This window comes from Capsicum annuum, chromosome 4 (assembly GCF_002878395.1).
Source record: "Capsicum annuum cultivar UCD-10X-F1 chromosome 4, UCD10Xv1.1, whole genome shotgun sequence".
Taxonomy (NCBI): domain Eukaryota; kingdom Viridiplantae; phylum Streptophyta; class Magnoliopsida; order Solanales; family Solanaceae; genus Capsicum; species Capsicum annuum.
In genome coordinates this window covers 212,415,921-212,438,603 of record NC_061114.1, presented here as the reverse complement: position 1 = coordinate 212,438,603, position 22,683 = coordinate 212,415,921, and the positions used below count along the sequence as shown (strand labels likewise).

The 22,683-nt window shown below is 36.2% G+C and overlaps 1 protein-coding gene across 1 annotated transcript; it reads left to right on the top strand.

The window, feature by feature from the left end:
* The first annotated feature begins 1,960 nt into the window (after positions 1 to 1,960).
* Positions 1,961 to 3,647, top strand: LOC107867435 (blue copper protein). The gene is made up of 2 exons (XM_016713666.2): positions 1,961 to 2,435; positions 3,075 to 3,647. Exons 1-2 carry the CDS (start codon positions 2,279 to 2,281, stop codon positions 3,482 to 3,484), a joined length of 567 nt encoding a protein of 188 aa, XP_016569152.1. The 5' UTR covers positions 1,961 to 2,278; the 3' UTR covers positions 3,485 to 3,647.
* The last annotated feature ends 19,036 nt before the right edge of the window (positions 3,648 to 22,683 follow it).

Below are 22,683 nucleotides of genomic sequence, written 5' to 3'. Positions count from 1 at the left end.
AAAAAAATATCTAAACTTTCATTTCGATCTACTATCCTATGATTCTTTTTTATTTCGTTGCAAACATACTATTTTTCGCTGAATCTCAGATACAATAAAAAGAGTAAACACACGCACTAATCAGGTGCTGCCACGTGTTAAATACGTTTAATTTCATATTTTTTTAATAAATTTTTCCTTTTTATTTAATTTAACACCCCATCCCTCCCCCCACCCCACACCCATTCAGCAACTGCCCTCCCCCCTCCCCAAGTCCAGCAACTCCCCTCTACCCCCACCCCATTCAGCACCCCCACCCCCATACAACACCCCATCAGCATCTCCCCCTAACCCCCCACTCCATCAGCATTTTCATTCATTTTTTTTTTTGGTTCAAATCAGTTTAAAAAATAGTTTTATGATTGAATTGGGAGTTTTATGATTGAATTGAGTTTTAAAGATAGTTAAATGATATGATTTAACTGAAAATGAAGCTTTAATGATATGATTTATTTTATTTTTTTTAAAAAAAGGAAAGCTTCAATGGAGCTTTAATGGTGATATTGTGTTGAAGAGCTTTAATTGTGTTGAAGAAGACATTGTGTTGAAGAAGTGGTGGGTAGTTAAATGATATGATTTAATTGCAAAATGAAGCTTTAATGAATGATTTAAAAAAAAAAAAAAAAAAACTTCAATGGAGGAGTTTTAATGGTGAAATTGAGTTGAAGAAGAAAGGGTGGGTGGATTGGGGGAGGGGGGCGGAGAGGGGTAGGGATAATTTTAAAAAATAAATAAATATCTTTTTTTAAAAGAATATAAATTATATATCAATTATTTTACACGTGGCAGCTTTTAATTGGTCAAAAAAGTCAAATTCGAGCCCTTTCATGTTCGTGTGGTGCGTGTATACACGCAGAGGGTCAAAATGATGTGTTTGTAATGAAATAAAGAAGAATCATGAAATAATAGATTGAAGTGAAAATTTAAATATTTTTTTACAAATCTCGAACAAGATGAGGGGGTAAGTATGTATTTTCTCTATTTTGTAAGTTTATCCGATAAAGACGATCCATCAAAGCCAAACAGAGTGTCAATTTTCCATATTTGCAGAAAGAAGTGTACTCATTATTTTTTTTGGGTAGTGGTGGTGGGGGTTTGGGGTTTAAAGTTTGTATTTACTATTATTTATTGTAATTATAAATTATCTTTTTTAGTAGATGCTCTACGTTTAAAGTACGATATTCAAATGAACTCGATAACTGTCCTCTCCTAATTGGTCATTTGGGGGACCTTTACATGTCTTTGGTACTTCTACAAAATTCTTTAGAATTATAAATAGACTATAGTGTCACTTTATTCTAGCTAATTATGAGACCAATCTAAATACTATATATATATTATCCACAATCTCTTTATCTATCATTACTCCTAACATAAAGAGAGTTCTTACATACTTTATATATCCAATTCAATGAAATTGTTCGAAAAGTGATCTTCCTACTCCCAAAAAGTACTGCTGAAAAACAAATTTAATAAATAGATTTTAAAAGTTTGATTAAACAAACTGATAGTAGTAAATAAGGAGAATATTTCTATCACACTTATATTTATTTTCTCTTCGTGATATTAACTTTTTTTATTTTAAGCGTTGGGACTTTAGGGTGTCTGCATGATGGAATAGAGATAACTTTAGGATAAGACACTACTTAGGCCATGGTGAATTTGATTTTCATTGGCTTTGTTGAATTCACAGATCAATTACTCATTAAACCGCTCACATCACAAAAGTAATAGCGTAAAAGCCTTAAGTTAGGGACAGCCATAACATAATGTGGGGGTGGGGGTAGGAATTGGAGTGCAAAGTAATGTAAAACTAACACATTAGAGTGAAAATGGTCAAACATATATATAATTCTCTATGACTTGTTCTCTACGCATTTCACATCATATAATGTTTGAACCCTCATATTTTCATCATGCAAACAAGAATATCTTAACAACATGATTATTTCACCAACCTAATTCTTCAAGGCTACAATACAAAGACTAAAAGAGACCACTTTTTCTTAGGCATTAGGTATATGTGTTTCAAATTGAAATAATGTGACATCTCCTTTACAACTATATATGCACGGTACCCCGTTACAAAAATATTAAGTGACCTACTCCATTTCCTTTTCATTATATAAGGAAATCCAACTATAGGCTTCTTCACTAAAAATTAAACCTCACAATTAAAGAAAACCAACTCTCCATCAACAAAAAAAAAAAAGAAAAAAAAAAGAAATTACAAAGCAGGATGGGAAAATATTTGGCTGGGATTTTTTTGTTCATGTGTTGTGTTGTTCCAAGTTTGGCCACAGTTCATACTGTTGGAGACTCATCTGGGTGGGGACTTAGTGTAGATTATGGTACTTGGGCAAGTGGAAAAACTTTTAAAGTTGGTGATTCACTTGGTAAGTTTTAATTCTCCTCCATCTATACACTTTTTCCTAAAAAAAAAAAAAGCACTAAGAAAATCAAGAAATTATCTTTATACATGAAGATATTAAGAAAGAATAGCCCTCCCTATATGTTCCAATTTATATGATGCTATTTGACAGCTCACAAAGTTTCAAAAAAGAAATTATAAAGTTTAAAACTGCAATTTAAAATAAATCTTAGACATGCTTCTAGAAATAAACAGCCCGTCTGAACATCACTTGAAATCTCCTTTTTTTCACGGATTTGATCAGATGTGATTAAGTTATGTGTCTATACCTTACCTAATAAAATTAAAATAAGAAATTTAAAGTTAATTAAGTTACTTTTATACATAAAAAGATGCTATATTTTTTTTTAACATACTAAAGAGGAAAGTTTGTCAAGAGGATAAAGAGACTAACTCACAGTATACATTATTAAAAATGCTTATACTATGAAAATAATTTAACATGTTACAATAGATTACTTACTCTTTCATCATGCATGTTATTAGTGTCACTTATAATAAACAGTTATTTGTAATTATATGATAAAAACTTCTTTTAACATATAAATTAAACTTGTAATAGTAAATAAATTTTTTTTTAAAATTTTTTTTTTCTTTTTTGCAGTTTTCAACTATCCAAGTGGCCACACAGTAGATGAAGTAAGTTCAAGTGATTATGCTTCATGCAGTACTAGCAACTCCCTATCAACTGACAGTAGTGGTGCCACCACTATCCCTCTCAAGACCTCTGGTGCTCATTACTTCATTTGTGGAGTAATGGGCCATTGCAGCGGCGGCATGAAGCTCTCAGTCACCGTAGCCGCCGCTGCTAGCAGTGGTGGTGGAGGTGGTGGTGCGACCACGCCAGCACCTGACACCACCACACCAACAACAGGGACCCCAACAACTGCAAAACCTGACACTACTAGTACTACTACGACGAAACATCCATCGGGAGCAGTAACATTGTCACCATTTATGACTTTGTTGATTTGTGGAGTTGTTGGAATGTTTAGTTACTATTTTGTTGTTTAATACGCTTGGCCAGGATAGAGGCAGTGCCTAGTAGAACAAGTCCCTCTTGCTTTCTTGAATTTTCTGCTTTTTAATTTCTATTTCTTTGCTTTTTGAAAGTTGTTGTGTTGATAAATGTACTACTCTCTCCGTTTTAATTTATTTGTATTAGTATTTTTCTGTTTATTGTGTTTCAAAAAGAATATTTCTTTCCTCTTTGACACTGTCTGTACAAGACTATTAAATTAATGGATATTCAATACATTCAACATATAAAAAAGGGGTAGCATGATGCATTAAAGTTATCGTTATGTGCTGGTCCGAGAAAGGGTCGGACATTTTAAAAATCTATTGTATGCAATTTTATTTTGCATTTTTGTCAGAAACTATTTCCACGACGTATATTTAGTTTTAAAATTACAAAGTTAAAAAATATTTTTTATTTTGATAAATTTCATATCGAGTCAAAATCAAGTAACTAACACGTTGAAACAAAGAAAAGTAGCTTGATTTGTGATTGGAACCCTTTGTGATTAATTTCTTGGCTTGTCATGATGATTAATTTGGTAAAATGCTTGGTGCATGGGCATGATTATGATTACGACGTTGTTGAATTCCTAGCTAGCATTTGGTAGTGGTCCATTTTAATTTCACCATTATATCTATTGATTTAGGAGTAATTTTTATATACTCCGTAGTTAACTTTGGTAAGAGCATAAAGATTTTTTACATAATACCGTCTTGAGTCTAACATAAATTAATAATCTGGAACTGTATAACATATATATATATATATACACAAATAAATGCAATGACGATGGCAACAACAATAACAAACTCAGTTTAGTCCCACATAGTGAGGTCTGGGGAGGGTAAGATGTACGTAGTCCATACCACTACCTTTGAAGAAGTAGCAAGGTTGTTTCCGATAAACCCCGACACATAAATGCAATGACGCGTACTTTAAACTATAGACATTAGGGAGAGTGGATCCCACTAAATCAATTTTGACGCAAAGCATATCTGAGAATTACTAATGCTAAGAGTAACATTATATCTAAATAATACATATAAAGCGCAAGAAAATTAATAAAATAAATTCAGTTAGCTTGAAAATGGACCGAACTCGCAATTAGAAATCGCTTCCTTAACAACTATCTTTGAATGGCTAAAGTTACAAGAATAACATTGAACCCTCGAATATGTTCGAGGATTTCAAAAGATCTACCAGTTTGGGAAAGAATTCGCAAAATTCCGTTTTCATCGAGAATTGAATTAACCTTTTTCAGAGATCAAGCAGAGTTCAATTAGTTTCTGATAGACGAGATATGAAGAACATAAATAATACAAGGAACAAGGAAATATCGGATCATATCTGCTTCTGCGCCATGACAATCTCAAAAATTTACTTTTACAATATTGTCACAACACATGTACATGACATTGTTCTTGGTTGCTTGGGCAAGCCTCACTTCTGCAATGACGATTGACGAGGCTAGCCCACGGACTATTATTGTAGGCTTGTAGCTAGACACTTCAACTTCATTGAATTAAATCTTACAAATTTTATTACTAAGTTATTCAAGATATTATCAGCCAAAATCAAATTTGTGGCTCAATAATATTGGCAATAATATATCATCCAAAACTGACTATAAGATCTAGTCAAAAGCCAGCCAGCACAAAAGAAGTCCATAGTCCGAAGCCCAAGTCCAAGCCATGTATCGAGAGACATAACATTGTCAAGTAAAATCCAAGTCCAAAGATTGTGTCCTAGTCAAAATAAAGGCCCATTTAAGCATTTCATGTATTCAAACATGTTTAGTCCAATCAAATACAGCATTATCGCATATGAAAATTTTTGTTATAAAATAAAGATAAAACATCAATATCAAACTTAAAGAAATGAAAGAGCTAGAGAATTTTAGTAATGCTTTTGTTACTACTTGGATGTGTCAATAAAATGTACAAATGGTGGCTATTTAGAGACACCAAACTTAGCTTCTAAGCTTGCCAAACTTAACTTCAAGTTGGCAAGTTGGCCAACTATTGAGGTATTCATATTCAAATTGAACAAGAAATATTTTGGTCTTCAAATCCAAATTGACTACTAACTATTATCTCTAATATTTCACACATATACATGTCACATGACATCCATATTATATAACACTCTCCCTTGGATGTCCATTAATAGATAATATGTCTCGTTAAAACCTTACTAGGAAAACTCAATGGGAAAAAACCTAGTGAAGGAAAAAGAGTATACACATCTTGTAGTACGCCTTTAGTGTTGCCTAATTAAAAACCTTACCAGGAAAACCCGACTTGAACAAAATCTTGGTTAAGGAAAAAAGAGTACAATGCGTATTTTACTCCCCCTGATGAAAACTTCAATTTAATGACTTGAATCTTTCCATCCCAATATTGTGCACCATCTTCTTGAAAGTTGCAATTGGTAGAGACTTGATAAATAAATCAGCAATATTTTCACTTAAACGAATCTATCGCACGTTGATATCACCATTTTTCTGGAGCTCGTGTGTGTAGAAAAGTTTTGGCGATATGTGCTTCGTTCTGTCTCCTTTTATGAATCCTCCCTTTAATTGTGCTATGCATACTGCATTATCTTTATATATAAAATCATAGGCACTTTATCACATTCCAGACCACATTTTTCTCGGATGAGATGTATCATGGATCTCAACCACACACATTCTCGGCTTGTTTTATGAATAACAAGTATCTCAACATGATTTAATAAGTGAAAGCTATTGTATACTTCACCGAATGCCATGATGTAGTTTTATCTCTATACATAAGTAAATGGCCCATCTTAGATTGAATTTCATGCGGATCATATAAATACCTTTTCAACATATGTTCATCGATGGAAAAAATATTTTATTTGTCAAACACTCCGAGTATACATTTAGTAGAACGCATTGTTAGTTGCCTCATTAAAAACCTTGCTTGGAAAATCCTGTGGGATAAAACCTCAGCTAAGAAAAAAAGAGTAAGCGCGCGTATTATAATCGCATTGTTTAAAACATCATTTTGTTCTTATAAATAATGCTCCACAATTCATAAGTGCACCACCTGTACTAAAACATAGTACTTACTAATCATTTTCATGAGATCAAAATTGATCTATTTTCAAGTTAAGTGATATTTATAATCATGGGGTATTCGATAGAATCGCTTTATGACATTTTAAATTCTTTAAGAATTTTCATATAATTTTTGTCATCTAGCTAGACATGACAATAATTTATTATATGTATTCAAGATTATCAACATTGTCTGATACAAGAAAAATAAGGAAGTATCAAAACATACTCCAAATCAGTCCACTAATCTTAAGGATCTAAGGACCTTTTTGGAGACCATTCTTAGATTCGCTACCAACAAGGAGAATACAAGATTCAATGATGTATATAACACCCAAATCAGCATCAACACTTGAAGAACAAGTGAATTACACTAACAATAAACAACGGTTAAAAAACACGAGAAACAACAACAAAGATTACACTAGACAAAGGGGTAGATAGATAGACTACATGAAGGCATAATCTTAAAAACCCAAGAGCTTATTCCACTCTTGGACCCTCAACACTACACACAACAATTCACTTATCTCTTACGTGAGGGACCTCGATCTTCCAAGTATCCAACATTTTCTAGCTTGAATCTAACATGTGATTCCACACTCAAGTTGAAACTAGTTACAATTTTGGCTGAGGAGGGCCTTTCTCTCAAGAGGAATGTTTCTAAGTGTTACACTTTCATATTCATCAAAAACTAATGACTAAAACCCTACATCATTCTATTTATAGTGTACTACAAATAATAGGTATAATAACCAAAAAGTCCCTTTAATGAAATGTGACCAAGGACGCCCTTGGAGTGTAAGTTTAGGGTCGGTTTTGGTGTGATCCACGGCCTTTTACACACTTTACTTGGGCGCTTTAATGGACGGGTCCAATGCATTCTCACTTACGCGCATCCTCGTGGTCTTACCTGTATCATCCACCTCTTCTTGAAAAAGAATTCGACCTCGAATATGCTCCTTGCAAAATCAAAGAAGGAAAAACAAGCAAAACATCGTCATGGCATGAGGGTTAGGATTAGCAAAATACACACATCACATGTCATGCCAAGGTGGGACAAACTTGGAGTATACACACGGGTCCTTTGGGTTGAACATGAAAAACTTAGTATAAATGGCACAAAGTAAAAGGTCATCATCAACACAAAGAGACAGGGAAGAACCTTGCCTTCCTTCATTAGCACCCACTATCAAACATTGCTTGCCGTCTTGACCAAGCATCAAGTGAAAAGTGTAGAAATTCCCATATTCCGAGAGGGTGCCGGGGTCAAATGGGAGAAGTAGCCAAGGGTCTAAGCTCAGGTTAGCCTTTCCTTTCCCTAGAATGTCACTCCTACAACCACGCATGACATTTGCCTTTAAGAAAAGACTAACATTCAAGAATAGAGAGACACGGCCTAGAAGTCCTACCTCTAAAAGACATATGCCATTATTTACAACATTTCCATACACATGATCTCTATGAATTAAACTACTAGCAAGGCTTTTACCACACAAGATATTCAAAGAGTCACGTGCACCATCAAGATCAACTCTATAAACACCATACTAACTTGATATTTTTTAAGCACGCCATACATATGCTCAAGTAGTGGAATACATTCATGAGTAAGCTGATCTTCATTCACATCCTCACTAGTTGTTGGCAACTCACATACCAACGTAGACTCACTTTGGTTCGCACAAGGGTCAACTAGTGTGTGAGTACTCTTGTCAATTGGTAATAGAATCTTGTTCAAGTTATAAGGGCTAGCACTAGATGGACATAAATAATTCTTACAAGAAGAATCAATTTCGTCATCTAAAGGAACAAATAGTGCCTGCGTACTTACAACAAGAGTTTGGTCCTCATATAACCTAACATCACTAAGAGTATCACCATAGGGAGACTCAAACACCTTTACTCTAGGTAAATCCACTACTACATCCAATTGGCCACTACTAGCCACAACACAATATTCTAAGTTCATAGAAGTGTAAGGAATAATGTTTTTACCTCGTAGCTCACATAAGCTATGGCCTTCCTCTTGACATGTGTTCTAGCAACCTAATTACTCCCTTTGACCTACCATACAATCCAACCTTTCATTTGCCATAGCTAGGTCTCGGACATAGTGTAAAGGTAGGGCAAAATGACATTGGTGGCATTTTTGTCCATGGGTTGAGAGGTAGAAGCCGCGGGTTCCCTTGTAATTGTACCTAAAAAAGAAAGAAAAGAACACACCTACAAAACAAAACACAAGTTAGTTCGAAATAACCTCACCACACTCTCGCATACTTGATCATCTCACACTTGGTTTCACAAGTGTTGAAAATCAGCTTGTACTTCGTGAGTGATTAAGGGTCGAATCTACTCTTGTCCGAAATGGATTTTCATTTGAATTGACTCAAAGAAAATTTATTTATGGACTTGAACCAACAAGATACAACGAATTCATAAAAGAGAAAAACACCCAACAAATATTTAACACGAATGAACGAACACAAAGACCAATTAACAATCTAGTAGATGAGTACTATTTTGCTAATTAGTATTGGAACCAACAATATTGAAACTAAGAACAACAAACAGAAACTATGAAATCAAAAATTTAAGCCAAAATTTGATACGTGAATAGTAACTTGATGATGTGGCAGCCACGTATTGGTTGTGGTATTTCTAACGAATTGTTATTCTCAAATATTCATGTCTTGGTCAAAAATTTAATTTGGATTGGTGGAATGTGTTTAAGGAGGGAAATTAAAACAAGTCTTGGAGCCCTTTTTCAATAGCAAGTTTCAAGACTTTGACTTTACTTGTACTTCTCCTTAAAACAAGGGTCCTTGAATAATGGAAAGTTATTGGATAGTGGTTGAGATGTGATTGACTAATTGATGAGTGATAGTAAGTCTTTCAAGACTAACAAATTAGCTTCACTTTTTTCCCTTCACCTTTATAGATCTAAGGTCCGCTTTAATGTTAACAAGGTGATGAATATGGTGAAGAACTTCAAGGAAAAAACAACCAAAACAAGAACAACCAACAATAATCTCCTAAGAACAACAACACGTCCAATGGCCAACTCCAACCCACAACAACAATTCTATCGGTCAAGTCTTTAGTATGGTGTTTTTGGTTTTAACAAGAGATGAAGGTTGTGATGAGCTTCAATAACAACAACAAAATCCACCAAGAATTACAACAACATCCACATGGCCAACTTCAAATCCATAACAACAAGAACAACAATGGGCCAAGTTTATGTTCACAACAACTTTCAACAAGTTCAAGCTCAAGTTTAGATCTAGGCTCAAAGTGTTAGTGGACAAGAAAACTAACACTAGTAACAACAAAACAAACAAGAACACTACTATATCTAAACACACAACAAACAAATCTCGGCCAAGACACAACAAGAACACAATTTTTGCCAAGAACACAAACACGGACAGATTATTATTTTTCTAGAATTTTCAGTTTTTAACACCTTTTTTTTAATTTTCTAGCAAGCAAGCCCAAGATTGATTTTGTAGGAACAAGATCAAGCCATGATTTGATACCAAATGATACAAGAAAAATAAGGAAGTATCAAAACACACTCCAAATCAGTCCACTAATCTTAAGGATCTGAGGACCATTTTGGAGACCACTCTCAGATTCGCTACCAACAAGGAGAATACAAGATTCAATGATGTATATAACACCCAAATCAGCATCAACACTTGAAGCACAAGTGGATTACACTAACAATAAACAATGGTTACAAAAACACAAGTAACAACAACAAAGATTACCTTGATAAAGGGGTAGATAGATAGACTATATGAAGGCATAATCTTAAGAACCCAAGAGCTTATTCCACTCTTGGGCCCTTAACACTACACATAACAATTCACCTATCTCTTACGTTGGCACAAGAGGGTCATCGATCTCCAAGCATCCAACGTTTCCAAGCTTGAATCCAACACGAGTGATTCCATACTCAAGTTGAAACCTAATTACAATTTTGGCCAAAGAGGGCCTTTCTCTAAAGAGAAATGTTTCTAAGTGTTACACTTAAATGTTTCTAAGTGTTACACTTTCATATTTATCAAAAACTAATGACTAAAACCCTACAACATTCTATTTATAGTGTATTACAAATAATAGGTAAAATGACCAAAAGGTCCCTTTAATGAAATGTGACCAAGGGCGCCCTTAGAGTGCAAGTTTAAGGTTAGTTTTGGTGTGATCCAAGGCCTTCTACACACTTTACTTCGGTGCTTTATTGGAAGGGTCCAACGCATTCTCGCATACATGCATCCTCGTGGTCGTACCCGTATCATCCTTCTCTTCTTGAAAAAAGATTCGACCTCGAATCTGCTCCTTGCAAAATCAAAGAAGGACAAACAAGCAAAACATTCTCATGACGTGAGGGTTAGGATTAGCAAAATACACACATGCCATACAGTCACGCCTCAAATCCTATTGGGGCGGACTGGCACCCGTAACCGAGGAGGCCCGGGAGAACCAGCTCATAACCTTATACTTCCCATGCATACCTCTATGACAACCCAAAATTCGGACAGCATCATGTCGCATATAAAAGGAAATAATCACCTGTATAAGCTCGAGCACACACACACACATATATATATACAATACTTGGCTGTTGGAGCCATCACGTCTATTAACAAAACACCACCTTGACTGTATATTAGGTCTACAAAACCTCTAGACAATACACAGAGTTTAACTAAGGTCGGGACAAACCCTGCCATATAACTAACTTCTATACAATACCAAAAGTGACTGGATATGACACGAAAAGCCCCGAAGCAAACTGGAGCTCACCAAAAGCAGCTGGGTATCCTGGCTCCTACTTGTGCGGTGTATGAGCTGAGGTACCTGTGCCTGCAGCATGAAATGCAGGTCTCCTGTGGGGGACGTCAGTACAAAATATGTACTGAGTATGTAAACCTGTAGATAATCACATATGATATAGGAGCTCAATAGAAATCAGAAACAAATGAATAAATGTAATAGGAGTGGACCACACTTACTAGAACTTGTGACAACCTGTACATTGTATTTATTCAATCGCTTTACCTTTATTCTTATCATCTTTGTAATCATTACTGTACTGTACTGTGACCATTAGGCTACCTCTAGTACATATCAACTGGGATCGACCCATGATAGGCTTATGCCCCTGGGATACCACCCATAAACACATAACTAGGGATCGACCCATGATAGGCTTATGCCCCTAGGATACACCACCCATAAACACATAACTAGGGATCGACCCATGATAGGCTTATGCCCCTGGGATACCACCCGATAAGAGAGAACTTCCATCACTTAGTTTAATTAATCTTTGAGATTGTTATTTCGGTCGCCACCATATTTTTGATACTTTGAAACAATGATACATCAATAAGAGACATATAAATAGACCATCAATGCAATAACAATGAAGTAAGAACTCATTGGCACATCAATAAAGTGTTTTGGAGTCATCAATGCCATAACAATGAAGTAGGAACTTATTGGTATATCAATGAAACGTTTTGGAGTCATTAATAGCACATGGATCTTGTTCGAGTAACCGGATACCTTCTGATATTCATTAGTGCAATAAATATGTAAGATTTGGAAAACAAGCAAGTATTGGAATTTCCTGACATCTTGTAGGGTGGAAACAAGTTCATTAGTAACGTAGGACATCATACAAAATCATTATGGATCATATGTTACTGAATAACTTTGGAAACTTTCTTAATAGAACAATTGTTCACTTTCATGCCAAAGATATGGTATAGAGTATGCTTTACATACCTGATTGTCAACCTTCAATACTAGTCCCAAATGGACTTCTCGTCTTTTTGGATTACTTATCTACAATGAACATATATAGCAATCTAGTATTAGCGACCAAACGTCACAATTCAATTATTTGAATTTACCAAACTAGTGGTTAAGTAGTAAGCCTTAATTACACCATAAAGGGTGTCACTTTAACCCTCTCATACTCCAATTACATTCACATGTCATGCATATTCATACAACATCCTCCAATATCAAGTTTGGATTCATTTATCCTTCCAACCAATCCATTAAACCAAATTGAGCCATAGACATAAATAATCATCAATTCAATAGTATATCACCATATACACCTTCCATAACTCAATTACCATATCCACCTTCCACAATTCAATACAATCAAACCATGCAAAATAGTCCATAACCCTATTTTCATCACCTTTCAATAACAATCAATATATATAATCCTCTATCACACATATACATATAGAAGAGAACAAAGGCAAACAATATTCATACCTTAGAATTCACCTCTTGATTATGCAATCCTGTTTGCACAAATAATAGGTGTCGTTCGAAGCTCTCGAGATGACAAACGCAGTTATCAGATTACTTTGGAATTTCCACGGTTGAATCAAAAGTAATTTAAAGGTCAAATTTGGCTAGGGTTTGTTCTTTCTCAATGATTGATGATGAAAATGAGTTTTTGAACTCATATACATGTATATATACACATATTCACGTCCATAATATCATAGGGAATGACCAAAGTGCCTTTAAAATTTAAATAATGTCAAATCTATCCTTTGGTGGACTGTTTTGATAAGCTAAAGTAGATCGACCATAACTCTTTGCTCCGATATCGGATTTGGGTGAAATTGGTATCGTTGGAAATATAATTCAAAGGGATTTCATTTCATATAAAGTAGGCTACCCAGTTCGTCCTTTACAAGGAGTTATGATCGTTTGAAGTTGACCCTAAAAATCTATTTTGAGAGGCTGAAGTAAAACGAGTATAACTCCTTACTCAGACGTTGGATTTGGATGAAACCAATTGGATTGGAAAGAAGACTCAAATATCTTTCTTGTCATAGGTTGAAGCTCTCCCAGTTTATTATATTAAGGGAGTTATGATCGTTCAAAGTTGACCCAAAAAATTGGCTGGCCTCAGTAGTTTGTGTGCAGGAAATTTTCCTGCACATTTACTATTTCCAAATATCCCGGCCACCATTTTATAGTTTCGAATGTGATCGATTATATCCGAAACCTATCCATTTTTGGAAATCTTTATATCGTTGGAAATCTTATTCAATAACCTTTGTATGGAACCATCGACGGACAAATTCCGATATAAATAAAATAAAATAAAATTAATTCCATATAAATAAGACCAATACACGTACTTGAATACGCCAATACACGTACTTGAATGCGGGGTGTTACATCCTTCCCCCCTTTAGGACATTCGTCCTTGAATGTTAGCGTAGTTATTCAACCAAAACAAGCTCAAGTTCATCATTAACATTCACATCATCACATAAATACTATGCATATAAAAAAAAATCTTACTTGTTAATGTTCTAACTCCGTTTGTTGAACTTCCTCTTCATCTTTGAACAAATGAGGGTACTTAGATTTCATTGCTTCCTCAGCTTCCCATGTAATCTCTTCCCTTTGATGATTTCTCCAATGTACTTTCACCGATGCTATCTCTTTATTTCTCATCTTCTTAACTTGACGATCTAGAATAGCAATAGGCACTTTCTCATAGGTAAGATCTTCCGTAATTTGCACATCCTAAGTAGAAGTGATATGTGATGGATCTCCGATGCACTTTCGAAGCATTGACACATGAAATACCGGATGTACTAATGAGAGCTCTTGGGGTAGCTCTAATTCATATGCAACTTGTCCAAACCTTCGAGTGATCTTATACGGGCCTATATAACGTGGACTCAACTTCCCTTTCTTGCCAAATTTCATTACCCCTTTTATTGATGATACCTTCAAAAATACCCAATCACCTATAGAAAACTCTAGTTCTCTCCTTCTACTATCCGCATATGACTTGTGTCGACTTTAGGCTATTTTCAGTCGTTGCTAAATTACTTTAACCTTCTCTATGGCTTGATAAATAAGATCTGGTCCGAACAAAAGAGTTTCACCCACTTCGAACCATCCTATTGGTGATCTACACCTCCTTCTATATAAAGCTTCATATGGTGCCATTTTGATACTTGAATGATAGCTATTATTGTAGGCAAACTCAATAAGAGGTAAATGATCATCCCAGTTGCTCTTAAAATCTATTACACAAGCTCGTAGCATATCTTCAAGTAATTGGATGGTACGTTCTGCTTGTCCATCTGTTTGAGGGTGAAAAGCTGTACTTAACTTCATTTGTGTTCCCAAACACCTCTGAAAAGAATTCCAAAAGTTTGCGGTAAATTGGGTTCCTCGATCTGATATAATAGAGATTGGCACTCCATGTAATCGGACTATCTCTTTAATGTACAGCTTCACATACTCTTCGACTGTGTAAGTGGTCCTAACTGGTAGGAAATGTGCGGATTTGGTAAGCCTATCAATAATCACCCATATAGAATCAAACTTTCGGGATGTACGAGGTAAACCATTAACGAAATCCATATTGATCATGTCCCACTTCTAGCTTGGAAGATCAATGCATTGCATATAACCTCCGGGTTTTTGGTGCTCAACTTTAAGTCTTTGACAATTTGGACATTCAGCTACAAATTCTGCAATGCTCTTCTTTATGTCGTTCCACCAATACATATCTTTCAAATCTTGATACATTTTGGTTGATCCTGGATGAATGGAATACCTTGAAAAATGTGCCTCTGTCATAATCTTCTTTCTTAGCCCGTCTACATCCGGCACACACAATCAGTTTTGGCACTGAAGTACTCCTTCTTGCGTAAGCTCAAATGCCTTGGTCGCACCACTCTGAACGTTCTCCTTAAGCTTTAATAAAATAGGATCTGCATATTGCTTCTCTTTTACTTCAGCTACTAATGAAGATTCCTCAGTATTATGTACGATAAGCTCTTTATTCGGAGTTTCAAGAAGGCGAACTCCCAAACTAGCTAACTGGTGAATATCTTTAACCATCCCTTGCCTTTCTATAGGCGCCATCATAGCCTTATGACTTAACGCATCAGCTACCACATTTGCTTTCCCTGGATGGTACAAGATATCAACATCGTAGTCCTTTAATAGCTCAGGCCATCTCCGCTGCCTTAAATTTAGATCCTTCTGATTAAAAATATATTGCAAGCTCTTATGGTCAGTATATATATTAACATGAACCCCATATAAGTAGTGGCGCCATATCTTTAAAGCAAAAATAACTGTTGTCAGCTCAAGATCGCGTGTAGGATAATTTTTCTCATGTGGCCACAATTGTCTAGAAGCATATGCTATTACCTTACCATGTTGCATCAATACACATCCTAAACCAATTCTGGAAGCATCACAATACACTGTACACCCTTCGGTGCCTTTTGAAAGTACCAACACGGGTGTAGAAATCAACTTGTTCTTTAAATCTTGAAAACTCTTCTCATAGGCATCATTCCATTGGAAATACTTTATGGGTTAGCTTGGTTAAGGGTGCTGAAATAGAAGAAAAGTCTTTAACAAACCTTCTATAATAACCAGCCAACCCGAGAAAACTACGAATCTCCGTAGGCGTTGTGGGCCTTGGCTAGTTCTTCACAGCTTCTATCTTTTGAGCATCAACCTTTATCCCTTCACTAGATACAATATGACCCAAAAATGCCACCGACTTTAACCAAAACTCACATTTAGAGAACTTTGCATAAAGCTTACAATCACGAAAAGTCTGCAATGCCTGTCGTAAGTGATTGGCATGGTCCTCTTCTGATCTAGAATAAACAAGAATATCATCTATAAAAACTACTACAAATACATCCAAGAATGGCTTAAACACCCTATTCATCAAATCTATAAAAGCTGCGGGTGCATTTGTTAGCTCAAATGACATAACTAGAAACTCATAATGACCATACCGTGTTCGGAAAGCTGTCTTAGGTATATCCTTCTCTTTGACCCTCACTTGGTGGTAACCTGATCTCAAATCAATCTTAGAAAAGCACTTGGCGCCCTGTAACTGATCAAATAAATCATCAATTCTTGGGAGAGGATATTTATTCTTAATAGTCACCTTATTCAATTGCCGATAATCAATACACGTCCTCAGCAAGCCATCATTTTTGCGCACAAATAACACTGGTGCTCCCCAGGGGGACATACTAGGCCTTATGAATCCCTTCTCTAGCAAATCTTTCAATTGCTCTTTTAATTCTCGTAATTCTGCTGGGGCCATTCTATATGGAGGAATGGAGATTGGTTGGGTTCCTGGTATTACATCAATATCAAACTCTACTTCTCGTTCAGGAGGCAAACCTGAAAGATCTTCAGGAAATAAATCAGAAAATTCATTTACCACCGGAACAGCGTAAAGAGTTGGTGGCTCCGCTTCTGTATCCCTTACTCTAACTAAATGATATATGTATCCCTTGGAAATCATTCTTCTTGTCTTAAAATAAGAAATAAATCTACCTTTTGGCGCTAATTTCACGTTTCCATTCAAGGACTAATTCATTTGAAAAATGGAAATATACTTTTTTTGTGCAGCAATCAATTGTGGCATAACAAGACGTCAACCAGTCCATACCCATTATAACATCAAAATCTACCATGTCTCACTCCACAAGATCATCCATCGTATCACGACCACAAATAGTTACTATGCAGTTTCAATAAACCCTTCTAACTATAATAGATTCCCCAACCAGTGTGGACACTTTAAATGGCTTAACTAACAGTTCGGGTATTCTTTCAAACTTTTCAGCAACCAATAGAGTAACATAAGATAATGTAGAATCGAAATCAATTAAGGCATATAAATCGAATGAAAATATAGACAACGTACCCGTAACCACATCTGGGGAAGCCTCTAAATTCTGTCAATTCGCTAGAGTATACGTACGATTTTGAGCCCCGCTAGAACTCGTGGCTCCTCTATCGCCTCTAACACGATCCATTGGTTGTGCACCCCTTCCTGAATAAGGTATCGATGATGATGATACAACAAATGACCCCGTAGGTCGTTCCATACCCCCTATGTCCCTTCGTGGGCATTCCCTCATCATATGCCCCGACATACTGCACGAAAAGCAAACATTGGTCCCCATCCGATATGCGCCCAAATGATACGTTCCACATTTATTGCATGGCTCTCGAGGAGGTCTCGATTGGCTCATATTCCCTTGCCCTTGGTACCCCACTGTCCGCGAACTATGACTCTCACTTCTGTGCCTAAATTGATTTTCTTTGGACCCTTGGAACTATGGTGAGGCACTAGCTGCAGAATAAGAAGATAATGGCCTAGGTGGTCTAGCAGAAAACTGTGGTCTGAACCCTCCTTGGGATGCCATGAACTGTCCTGTAGATCTGGCCCTCTTGGAATATCCTCTTTCTAATTCCTATGTTTTTCTCCTCTGATACCACTTTTTTGTGCAAAAGCTTGGATCCTCGCTATGTCCATATCTTTGTTCAAAGCGGCAATAGTACAATCTCTAACCAGATATGGATCTAAACTATCCACATATTGATGAACTCTGTCATCCATAGTAGCTACAACATTAGGAGCATATCTCGACAAGGAATTAAATCGGAGACTGTACTCCCTCACGCTCATATTCCCCTGATGAAGATTTAAAAACTGATCTGCACGGCCTGACGAATCTCAAATGGAAGATAATGATCAAGAAATGCCTCTTTGAACTCTTTCCAAGTAGCTGGGGGTGCATCAATACCCCTAGATCATTTCCAGTCCTCATACTAATATATAGCCTCCCCTTTAAATCTATATGCCGCTAACTCCACTGTCTCTCTACCCGTTACATGCATAACATCTAAGGCCCTTTGAATTTGATCAATAAAGTCCTGTGGGTCCTCGTTAAGATCTAATCCAGTAAAAGTGGGAGGATCCATCTTAAGAAAATCCTGTGTTAGAAGGCTAGCCGCCCTATCTGTACCACTAGGACCTGTGGTAGGAATGTCTTGCCCTTGAGCTTGCCCAGCAACTATACGAGTCAAAAGTTGCACTGCATTTCTAAGATCTTGATCAACAACATTAATAGGTGGCTCTGGAGATATAGTTCTCCTTCCCCTTATTTCTTCCGGAGTGGAAGAAGTTTCTGATGCATGCTCAGCTGGAGCCTCACTTTGATTAGCTGGTATAGTGGGTGACTTACTAGCCCCCTCTCCGGCAGCCACATCTACTTGCTTACCAGTATTCTTGCTTTCGTTAACCGACATCATTACTATAATAAGAGAAACAAATAGATTCAGTGGTCAACTATGACTTCATATACAATATAGGCTCTATCGCACGATCTAAGACATAAAGAAAAGAAACAATTCCTAAATGTCCATAGCCTCCTGTTTATAGATGCGGTGCACGACACACCAATAAACAAGACTCTACGTAGACACGGCTTTGTAGACTCACAAGGACGAACTTCTCTGATACCACTTTTGTCACGCCTCAAATCCTATTGGGGAGGACTGGCACCCGTAACCGAGGAGGCCCGGAAGAACCAGCTCATAACCTTATACTTCCCATGCATACCTCTATGACAACCCAAAATTCGAACAACATCATGTCGCATATAAAAGTAAATAATCACCTGTATAAGCTCGAGCACACATATATATGTATATACAATACTTGACCGTTGGAGCCATCACGTCTATTAACAAAACACCACCTTGACTGTACATTAGGTCTACAAAGCCTCTAGACAATACACAGAGTTTAAATAAGGTCGGGACACACCCTGCCATATAACTAACTTCTATACAATATCAAAAGTGACTGGATATGACACGGAAAGCCCTGAAGCAAACTGGAGATCACCAAAAGCAGCTGGGTATCCTGGCTCCTATTTGTGCGGTATATGAGCTCAGGTACCTGTGCCTGCAGCATGAAATGCAGGTCCCCTGTGGGGGACGTCAGTACAAAATATGTACTGAGTATGTAAACCTGTAGATAATCACATATGATATAGGAGCTCAATAGAAATCAGAAACAAATGAATAAATGTAATAGGAGTGGACCACACTTACTAGAACTTGTGACAACCTGTACATTATATTTATTCAATCACTTTACCTTTGTTCTTATCATCTTTGTAATCATTACTGTACTGTACTGTGACCATTAGGCTGCCTCCAGTACATATCAACTGGGATCGACCCATGATAGGCTTATGCCCCTGGGATACCACCCATAAACACATAACTAGGGATCGATCCATGATAGGCTTATGCCCCTGGGATACCACCCATAAACACATAACTAAGGATCGACCCATGATAGGTTTATGCCCCTGGGATACCACCCGATAAGACAGAACTTTCATCACTTAGTTCAATTAATCTTTGAGATTGTTATTTTGGTCGCCACCATATTTTTTATACTTTGAAATAATGATACATCAATAAGAGACATATAAATAGACCATCAATGCAATAACAATGAAGTAAGAACTCATTGGCACATCAATAAAGTATTTTGGAGTCATCAATGCCATAACAATGAAGTAGGAACTTATTGGTATATCAATGAAATGTTTTGGAGTCATTAATAGCACATGGATCTTGTTCGAGTAACCGGATACCTTCTGACATTCATTACTGCAATAAATATGTAAGATTTGGAAACAAGTAAGTATTGGAATTTCCTGACATCTTGTAGGGTGGAAAAAAGTTCATTAGTAACGTAGGACATCATACAAAATCAATATGGATCATATGTTACTGAATAACTTTGGAAACTTTCTTAATAGAACAATTGTTCACTTTCATGCCAAAGATATGGTATAAAGTATGCTTTACATACCTGACTGTCAACCTTCAATACTAGTCCCAAATGGACTTCTCGTCTTTTCGGATTACTTATCTACAATGAACATATATAGCAATCTAGTATTAGTGACCAAACATCACAATTCAATTATTTGAATTCACCAAACTAGTGGTTAAATAGTAAGCCTTAATTACACCATAAAGGGTGTCACTTTAACCCTCTTATACTCCAATTACATTCACATGCCATGCATATTCATACAACATCCTCCAATATCAAGTTTGGATTCATTTATCCTTCCAACCAATCCATTAAACCAAATTGAGCCATAGACATAAATAATCATCAATTCAATAGTATATCACCATATACACCTTCCATAACTCAATTACCATATCCACCTTCCATAATTCAATACAATCAAACCATGCAAAATAGTCCATAACCCTATTTTCATCACCTTTCAATAACAACCAATACATATAATCCTCTATCACACATATACATATGGAAGAGAACAAAGGCAAACAGGCAAAAAATATTCATACCTTAGAATTCACCTCTTGATTATGCAATTCTGTTTGCACAAATAATAGGTGCCGTTCAAAGCTCTCGAGATGACAAACGCAGTTATCGGATTACTTTGGAATTTCCACGGTTGAATCAAAAGTAATTTAAAGGTCAAATTTGGCTAGGGTTTGTTCTTTCTCAATGATTGATGATGAAAATGAGTTTTTGAACTCATATACATGTATATATACACATATTCATGTCCATAATATCATAGGGAATGACCAAAGTGCCTTTAAAATTTAAATAATGTCAAATTTGTCCTTTGGTGGACTGTTTTGATAAGCTAAAGTAGATCGACCATAACTCTTTGCTCCGATATCGGATTTGGGTGAAATTGATATCGTTAGAAAGATAATTCAAAGGGCTTTCATTTCATATAAAGTAGGCTACCTAGTTTATCCTTTACAAGGAGTTATGATCTTTTGAAGTTGAACCTAAAAATCTGTTTTGAGAGGCTGAAGTAAAACGAATATAACTCCTTACTCAGACGTTGGATTTGGATGAAACCAATTGCATTGGAAAGAAGAATCAAATATATTTTTTTTCATAGGTCGCAGCTCTCCCAGTTCATTATATTAAGGGAGTTATGATCGTTCAAAGTTGACCCAAAAAATTGGCTGGCCTCAGTAGTTTGTGTGCAGGAAATTTTCCTGCACATTTACTATTCCCAAATATCCCGGCCACCGTTTTATAGTTTCGAACGTGCTCGATTATATCCGAAACCTATTTATTTTTGGAAATCTTTATATCGTTGGAAAGCTGATTCAATAACCTTCGTATGAAACCATCGACAGGCAAATTCCAGTATAAATAAAATAAAATAAAATTAATTCCATATAAATAAGACCAATACACGTATTTGAATACGCCAATACACGTACTTGAATACGGGGTGTTACACATGCCAAGGTGGGACAAACTTAGAGTATACTCACGGGTCCTTTGTGTTGAACATGAAAAACTTAGTATAAATGGCACAAAAGAAGAGGTAATCATCAGCAAAAAGAGACAAGGAAGAACCTTGCCTTCCTTCATTAGCACCCACTATCAAACATTGCTTATCGTCTTGACCAAGCATAAAGTGGAAAGTGTAGAAATTCCCATATTCCGAGAGGGTGTCGGGGTCAAATGTGAGAAGTAGCCAAGGGTGTAAGCTGAGGTTAGCCTTTTCTTCCCCTAGAATGTTACTCCCACAACCACGCATGATATTTGTCTTTAAGAGAAGACTAACATTCAAGAATAGAAAGACACCGCCTAGAAGTCCTACTTCAAAAAGACATATGCCATCATTTACAATATTTTCTTACACATGATCTCTATGAATTAAACTACTAGCAAGGCTTTTACTACACAAGATATTCAAAGAGTCACGTGCACCATCAAGATTAACTCTGTAAACACCATCACTAACTTGAGATTTTTTAAGCATGCCATACATATGCTCAAGTAGTGGAATACATTCATGAGTAGGTTGATATTCATTCACATCCTCACTAGTTGTTGACAACTCACATACTAACGTAGACTCACCTTGGTTCACACAAGGGTCAACTAGTGTGTGAGTACTCTTGTCAATTGGTAATAGAACCTTGTTCAAGTTATAAGGGCCAGCACTAGATGAACATAAATCATTCTTACAAAAAAAGTCAATTTCGTCATCAAAAGGATCAATTAGGGCTTGCCTACTTACAACAAGAGTTTGGTCCTCACGTAATCTAATATCACTAAGAGTATCACCATAGGGAGACTCAAACACCTCTACTCTAGGTAAATCCGTAACTACATCCAATTGGCCACTACTAGCCACAACACAATATTCTAAGTTC